The sequence below is a fragment of the Opisthocomus hoazin genome, chromosome 6 (assembly GCF_030867145.1).
Source record: "Opisthocomus hoazin isolate bOpiHoa1 chromosome 6, bOpiHoa1.hap1, whole genome shotgun sequence".
Classification (NCBI taxonomy): domain Eukaryota; kingdom Metazoa; phylum Chordata; class Aves; order Opisthocomiformes; family Opisthocomidae; genus Opisthocomus; species Opisthocomus hoazin.
Genome location: NC_134419.1, coordinates 20,381,672 through 20,390,248, shown reverse-complemented (window position 1 = coordinate 20,390,248; position 8,577 = coordinate 20,381,672). Strand labels below are relative to the sequence as shown.

Below are 8,577 nucleotides of genomic sequence, written 5' to 3'. Positions count from 1 at the left end.
GGCACACCTTGCCACGTAAGCTCGTAGCAAAAGGGTTAACAGGTCCCTGGTGTATGGGAGAGGTGAGGTACAAAGCCCTGAACGCTTGAACCTTCTTTGCTGCCCAGTTTGACGGGTGGGCCTTGACAGGGTTCACGTATGCGTGTGCACGGAGCGACAGAAGAGAGGGTGTGAGCTCGCTGAACAGTTGTGGCAAACGTTTTGTGTGGTGAGGGGAGAGCCGACCTATTCAGCCCTTCAGAACCCACAGGCTCGAAGTCAACAGACCCAGCACCACCTCCGCGGGGCCGGCTGCCCTCCAGAGCAGGCACTGCCACGCCGGGCTCCTGCGGGCCCCCCTCGCCCTCGACAGCCAGCCGAGGGTTCGCAGCGGCTGAAGCTGGTTCTCCGGCGTCGCCCAGTTCCCCGACGTGCGGGGACCCCGGGCAGGCGGGGAGGCAGGGCCCGCGGGCAGGTCCGGCTGGGCTTCCCCGTTCAGATGGGCCTGCGCCGGGGACACGGTGCCGCGGTGCCCCGTACCGGTTTCCTCGAAGTTCCCCTCCGCCGCTTGCTCAACCCTGCGGTGCCGAAGCGCTTCCGCCAGCCCCGCTCACGTCCCCCCCGACCCCGGCCGGCCCGGCCACCCGCCCTCCGCCGCCCCCGCGGCCTTCCCCGCCGAGTTGCCCCGCGGGCGAGGCGCCGCAGTCCCCGCCTCTCCTCCCACAGATATAAGCCGGCGCCTCCCGCCCCGGCGGCAGCTCACCGCGCTCAGCCGCGCCGGGACCCGCCGGGCCGCTCCCCCGAGGATGCTGCGCGCCGCCGCCGGAGGACGGGCTCTGCTGCTGGGCGCGCTGCTGTGGGCCGCCGGTGGGTCCCGGCGGGGCGGGCGGCGGGGCTCGGTCCCTCGGAGGGAGAGCCGCCTCGCGCGCGGCGTCGGGGAGGGCGGGCGGCGGCAGTCGCGCGGGGCCGTGGCGGGAGAGCGGCGCCGCCTCAGCGCCCGGCGGCGGAGCGCTCGGGCCGGCCTCTGCCGGGCGGGATCCGCGACGACCGCGGCCGGGCCGGTGCTGGGGGGCGGCGGAGGGGGTGGGAGGGAGCGGTCTGCGGGGTGCCGCTCCCTCGCCCCCGCCGCCGAGCCCGCCCCGGGGGCAGGGAAGGTGCCGTTCGGAAAACGGTTGGGACGCCGCCGGCGGGACGCGCGGGTTTCCAGCGGTCACCGCGGCCGTGCGGGGCTTTCCGCGCCGGCTTCCTCCCAGGCGGCTCCCCGCAGCAGCCGGGCCGAAGGCTGGCGGTCACCGCGGCCGCGCTTCCCCCGTCCGGCGGCCTCCCCTGGCGGGGGCAGGGGCGGCGGGGGGCTCCCCTGGCGGGCGGCGGGGTAGGGGCGGCGGGGGGCTCCCCTGGCGGGGGTCGGGCCGGGAGGCGGGGAGCTCACCTGGCGGGGGCCGGGTGGCGGGGAGCGCCCGCCCTCTCTCGCAGGCGCCTCCGGGGCCCGAGCCGCACCGCGCCTGTCCGGTGCTGGGGCCCTCTCGGGAGGGTCCTCGGGCTGTTGTAGCTTCTGCAGAGGTCTTGGGCCAGAAAGGAAGTGTCGGACACAACTCCAAACAGGTCACCTTAGCAGAGGAGTTGTAAGGAAAGGGAAAGAGGATGATTTTCTTCCTGTATTTCTCACCTCTGCCAGGACACATTCCTTTCGTAAGACGAGCATGAGCCCAGAGGGCAGGACCAAGTCTTTTCCCACAACATAACTTTTTCAAGTAGCAGTTAACAGCATCTGCTTAGTTTAACTCAGCAGTGACTGATAGCACTCTTCTCTCTTCTGTATTTAAAGGCAATGCAGAGCTACCAACAGCAGTTAATATAACTTGGTCTTCAATCAATTTTAAAACTATACTACAGTGGCAGCCAAAGCCATCAGGTTACTTCTATACAGTAGAAATACACGGGTAAGTAGATAATGCCAAGGTGTATCCATTAATGGCAATTGAAGAAGATGCAAATAGAGTGTGTTTGAGTACTTCTGAGACTCAGTGTAACAGGAAAAGAGCCTGAACTTGAGGGTTTAGCAAAATTGCCAACCCAGCTGTTAATAAGAAAGTCTGATATCAGGCTTCTGGTCTTGTCCACTTCAGAAATAGAGCGCCAAGCTCTAGATGAGTATTTCAGTTCTGGGGTTTGGTGCAGGCCAGCTGCACTGAAGATCTAGTCCAGGATACTTTGAAGAAGTGGACGCTCCATCTGACATACCATGTGTTACATGGAACTTCACCTTTTGAGTCTTTCAAGGTGTCTGGGCTGACTCTTTGGGAGGTGTCTGGTAAATATGAGTCTGCATTTTATTCTAATTGGTGAATCACAGTAAATGAATAATTTGTCTTGCTGGGTAATATTAAAAATTACCTGTGTTCATCTATCTCTGTCGAGACTTCCTCTGTCATTGTGCTTTAATGTAAGCTACAAAATATTGCAGTCATAAAAAGTAGCCAGCTTATATGAAGTGTCTAACTCCTCTTTCAATACTGCACAAAATCTTCCATGAAGTTCAGTAACAAATCTGTGTGGTTCCTACCTCCCATATTAATTCATAGACCATTATTAAATATGCCCCAAAGGGAAACTGCATCATCAACTCTTACACACTAATGAAAATATGGTACTGTAGTCTCTTCTGTCTGCAAAAGTGGCGTAGAAATGAGAGCTCTCTCATGACTAATGGATGAAATGCCAGTACAATGGCCCAACATGCTCTTTTATTCTTTAAGGGAGTGATTAAATTAATAGACTTAAAAGTGTGCACTTAGCGGAAAGAAGTTTATGAAATTTAAGAACTGGAGTTTCTTCCTAGCCATTTGTGCTTGTGAAAAATTGAAGTCTGTTTGCCCAAGATTCGGTATAGCATCAGGTATAGTTCTGATATGGAGGCGCTTTCTTAGACAAGTTGGTCTTATGGATGAAGTGTGCTTAAATATTTGCTTTCTCGTCTATGTACCTTTACAGAGTACATTTATTTGATCACAAAGATGAAATCTCCTCTGTCCCTTCTCAAGGCATCTCTAGGACACTATCACTAACTGATCTGTGACATCACAAGAAACCTGGTGAAGTGAGCAGGAAGTTCAGGCAACTCTTAAATAAAACTTGACCTACTTGGAGGAAAACTCATTTATTACTTTCCAAACGGTTGGCACTCTTGCTCTTTCAGCTAAGATCACACAATTTTTCTTTTCCTGAATTCACCAGCAAAAACATGGAGAAGAATTGAAGTAGTAATATACAATCTGTTTTTCTGTTCCCTCTTATTAGGAAGCAAAATGAGGAATTAACACTTTTTTTTCTTGGTTTCATTATTATTTTTTGAGTAAATGGACCTGCTTTCTGTCGTTTAAAAATCAAGAGGAGTTCATGGGTCATGGTTTTTGTTGACATCTCTTATTGTAATTCTGCAACAAAAATTGCTACTACTGTCTGGCTCTGAGTGACGTTTGCAAGACGCAAATGCAAGTGACATCTATGAGAAGACATTGCTGTCACATTAAACAATCAATACTGGTGTCAACAGAGCTTCCCTGTAAGAAATGTTTCCCTGTAAGAGATGTTTCTTACAGCAATAGATTTCAGATGCATCAGGGATAACACTTTCAAAGTGATTTATGCATTTTATGTTTTTTCAAACAAGTCAACTGCAGAAAAATCCAAAAAGAGAACTACTTACGGTTTCTATTCAATTCACATAAAAGATTGAATTTTTAATTCTTATATCTGTCCATTAACATGTTTCTGTAATTAATATGGCTCATATTTGATTTACTTGATTCTGCTTTGAACTGTGAAACATAGCTGCACAGGATAGTGGGTTTTGAGGTCTTTTCTTCTCCTTTTCAGCCTAGTACACCTGAAAGACGGTTCCACTGGATGAGGGAAATTATACAGTTTGAGGGGGGGGGGAAATGTTTTTTAACATATGTAAACACGTAGAAGTCTGCTTGAAAAGTGACACTTCTTTCTTACTCTTGTCAGACAGACATCTGACACCAAAAAAAAATGCATACGGACAGCAGAAACAGAATGTGATGTTACTGATGCTCTCAGGAATGTTGAAGAGACCTATACAGCACACGTAGTGTCTGTAACATCCTCGGACATGGATAACTTTGAAGAACCACCTTTTGCAGTCTCTGAAAAATTTACACCTTATAGTCAGAGTAAGTAGGATTGCCAAATTACATCTTATCATAAACTTCCTTTGAAGATTACTTCCTTTGCTTTAAACAGGGTTTAGATTGGGCCTAAAGGCTTTTCCCTATAGATTTTATAGTAGCCATACTGATATCTGCGAAAACATTCAGGCATAAATCTTCCCTTTTGTAGGGGAGTGTGTAGAATCTTGGTTACCATTTGTTTCCCACTGCAGTGAGCAGACCATTTTATTACCATTTTGTACTTGATGAAGATATTTGTTAATAATTCAGGATTTCACTACATTACTTTGGCTCTGTAAACTTGTAATAGATTTGAGGAGGGAAGGGAGTGGAGGGAGGAAGAAAGAGCATGTTGTTTAGACAAGGGGATACCAGTTTTTTAATTCTAAAAATGCTTGTTTAGCTGTTCTTGGAAAACCGGAGATACAGAATTACACACAAAAAGGTTCCAAACTGAGTGTTGTGTTCCGAGATCCACTTACACCATACACATTTCCTAATGGAAGCTTTCAAAGTGTTCGAGATATTTTCCAATATGACCTGGAATACAAACTCTATTACTGGAAAGATCAAAGTTCTGGAAAGGTAAGGGCTAACTCTACTTTTTACATTTTCTGTAGCTACTTTATTGCTACACCATTTCTGTGCTACATTAAGAGCTAACACTCTTGCAAAGAACACTTTCCTGAAATATTTATTTTCCTTTACAGAAAGATGCAACAACAAAAAGCCATAAATTTGATGTAAGCGTTGATGGCACAAGGAACTATTGCTTCTACATACAGGGAATCATTCCATCCCGCAGAGAAAACCGTAATGGTCAAGAAAGCATGGTGCTTTGTACCAGTGTAGGGAGAAATATCTTAGACGGTAGGTGTCTGGTGAAGTTTGTCACACAGGCTTTAGCATTCTGACAAGAAGGCACTCCAATTCTGAGTATATACACCTCTTTAAATTGTGATGCCTGAGTTCTAGAATAAACTGTTTATTTCCTGTGTAAGTGAGAGGACACAGACTGCACATGGAAACTCGTGGGAAGAACTCACATTAAGTAAGAGTCCACCATCTTTAGCTAGTTGGAATTGGTTTTAGGGTTTTGCTACACTGTGATTAGTTTAAAATGGTCTGAGTTGATGACTGGTCACTGAGGTTTCAGATCTCATCACTTGCCTTCAGTTTTGTTTTTTTGTTTTCTGATTGTTTTCCTCAGATCCTTCCAATAACAGGTCCCACCTTAAGTGCTTGAAGGATTAGCTCTAAAACAGAGAAGTGCTGGAAACCTACATAATAGGCATTTCCATTGACTGGTAGTTTGAACTGAACATTAGTTATGTCAAAAGCAGACGATGAGACTTTCACTACTGTTACATTACGAGGTCAGAGGTTGGCAGATTGACTACTGCTAAATAAGTTAGTGAGTGGTCAGTGAAACAGCCACTCTAATTCCAGACAAAGAAACTGGATAATACTTTCTTAAATATAAAGTCATCATTATTTATTAAATAATGTCACATTGCTGTACTGTATCTTTCTTCTCCACCAGACAAGAACATTTGCACTCCAAGTAGAAAAGATCTTCTAAAATTGACAGATATAACTCTCTCAAATTGACTTTGTTATCTAGATATATATTTTTGTTTATTACAATAGTTGAATTCTAGTAAATTGCAACTCTAGTAGAAATATCTTCTGTTGGTGTTTTCTAGATTCTAACCTAGAATAAATTTCCACTTGGACTTAGTTTCACAGAAATAATGCAGGGGTAGAGGGGGAATGGTTTGACTTATCCTTGTGGTGGTAGCATGGTATTTTAACGCACTAACTAAACTAGATTAAAACCAAGTGTGAACCAGGTGAAATAAAGCTTTACCTCAGTTCAACAAGTTCACATTAAAATGAATTCAGTTTGCACTGAGGTGGTCACTCCACTTCTGTGATACTGTAAGATACAGAAAGCATTCTTTAGTTCAGTGGAATGGGTTCTAAGGGTTTGTAGCACTGTGCCATCCTGGCTTCTGATAACTGAATCTTGGATTTGTTTCCTCTCCTGCAGAATACGGAGCAGAAGTCTTTATCATCATAGCAGTGATAGCAATTGCGATCATCGCTCTTGCTGTTGTCCTATCAGTGATCCTGTGTAAGCGCAAGAAAGCAAAAGCTGCAAGAGAAAAGGAACCGCTTAATGGTGTCTAAGGAAGAACTGTTGTGGATACTAGCAACAATTCCAAAGGAAAAAAAACACAACAAATCCATAAATTGGATAATTGGGTGGGGCCTTTTAGCCTCTCTGATACAGGAATTTTGAAGCCCAAACTTTATGTGGATTCAAAAATCCCTTAGACAGTCACAGATGAAAAATCCAGATATTAGGAAGCCCCCGTGTCACTAGTGGTTGGAGGCTGGCAGAGTATTCTGGTGATCTGTTACAATGGCCTGACCCCAAGCTCCTTCTATCGTCCTGTCTGAAACAGGATTCTGAACTAGATGAACCTTTGACTTCACCAGGCACAGCCATTCTGAAAACATGGCCTTACTGAGCCAGAACATTTATGGTACTTGTGAGGGGGGGAAAAAACACTACTTTAGAAAAATGTTTCCTTTACCTAACTAAAAGGAACATCTTTCTGTTTCTATGAAACAAAACCTGTATTTATCTGACTTTCTTTTAACATTATTAACTGGTGAAATGATCTGTTAGTTCAGATGTGACAAAGATGCTACTATTATTTCTGCACTTCTTGGATAAAATTAACTTTGTCTACTTTGGATGTAGGCAATCAAAGGTAAGCAGACTGAAACTACTGTACTGGTGACTTGTAAGGATGAGTCTTGGAGTAGGTAGCTGCTATCCGTCTGGAAAGCATATCCAGATTACACTACACCTAGAGTCACGCAAACAGGGTAGTCTGATGGTTCCAAGTAAGTGTTAGAACAAATTACTTTGCAGTTTTTGAGTCAATAGGAACTCGTTTCATGCAAGCACTGAGTAGGCAGCAGCATTTACTGCATTTTGAACATTATTTTTAATTAACAGTTGGTGAATGAATTATTTATGTGGTATAGATTCAGATCATCTTGGTGATGGGATTTGAAGGTACCTGTTGCTTTTACTATTTTAATATTTATTTTATAAATGACAATCTAATTTTTATACTGGTGATATCTGTATTTATGATGGTAATTTATACTTTTCTAGTGAAATAAAGGTGACTGGGAAAATAAGACTTTCTTTTCCTTTTTTAAATGAAGCACAGTATTCATTCCAGAACTAAATTTAAAATACATTTTGGAAACTTATCTTGCGACAGCAGGGTAGGCAAGCTGCCAGAAGTCAAACCAGGACTCTGCAAAACAGACTACCAGGGCACCTACTACCTGTAAGGACAGAAATATGAGAAGCCGCAGTTCACAAACTGATGAAAGGTTTTGCAGAGTCCCGAGCTGCTGGTCAGCTGCCCGGTTATGTGAGCGATTATTCAGTGTTTGCATTCACAGCTTCTCATTCAAACGAAAGTACACTAGACACCTCTTCAGAAGTATCGCGTAGGGATTCCCACAGCGGTGCCTGTATAGTGGTACAGTGGTACAAATGTTCATTCAAGGCATCATGGGGCCTGGCCCAGAGATGAGAACTGCTGTGACTAATGTTGGTATCTGCTACTGCTGCTAACGCTGGTTATAAGCACACCACCACCACCAATAAAAAAATCAAGAGAATGAGGAAAAAAAAATGCATCTTGTAGTTGGCACTTATGGACTGTATATCTCAAAGTTTTATGTGTCTTAAAAGATATCCATTGCATTTATGAAAAGGAATAACATCGTATAAAACTAATATCCCAAGCTACCAAATTTTACAGAATTGTGTTTTATGTTTTTCATCTCTGCTATATTATAGGTACCTTCTTAGTATGGATTAAGACTCCTGTGAACATGTGAGTGTAGTTTATGAGGGTTTTCTTTGTTCTTTAATTCCCTTTTTTGCAGAGGGAAGAAAAGAACCACCACCACCCACCCTTCAAAAAAAACCCTGTTTACTTAATATTGTGCAATAAATGCTTAGTGCATTTTCTGCTGATGCATAAGCCTTGAATGGAGGAGGAATCTTACAACAGCAATCAAAAATATGAGTGTTTGTGGGAGTAAATTTAAAAACATTCCAAAGTTGTCATCATTACTTCCCTTCCCTGTGCAGTTCTGCTTCCTCGGCTTCATTCAGTGCCAAGCTCAGAAAAGGGAATTGCTCCTAGGAAAAGGGAAGCCTGTAAGTTACAGCATAGCATCTGTTAGACTATACCATGCAGCTGATTGATTGCCGTAAGCTACATAGAATGATATTATAAATCATGCTTCATTACTAAAGAGATTCTTGGTTTGTTCTTTAAAAGAAAGAATGCCTGTAGAA

General features: G+C 44.9%; 1 protein-coding gene across 1 annotated transcript; it reads left to right on the top strand.

The window, feature by feature from the left end:
- Positions 1–750: 750 nt before the first annotated feature.
- Positions 751–7,383, top strand: F3 (coagulation factor III, tissue factor). Its single transcript, XM_075424077.1, has 6 exons — positions 751–846; positions 1,805–1,919; positions 3,991–4,175; positions 4,576–4,757; positions 4,883–5,042; positions 6,226–7,383. The coding sequence occupies exons 1-6, from the start codon at positions 786–788 to the stop codon at positions 6,363–6,365; spliced, it is 843 nt and encodes a 280-aa protein (XP_075280192.1). The 5' UTR covers positions 751–785; the 3' UTR covers positions 6,366–7,383.
- Positions 7,384–8,577: the final 1,194 nt, after the last annotated feature.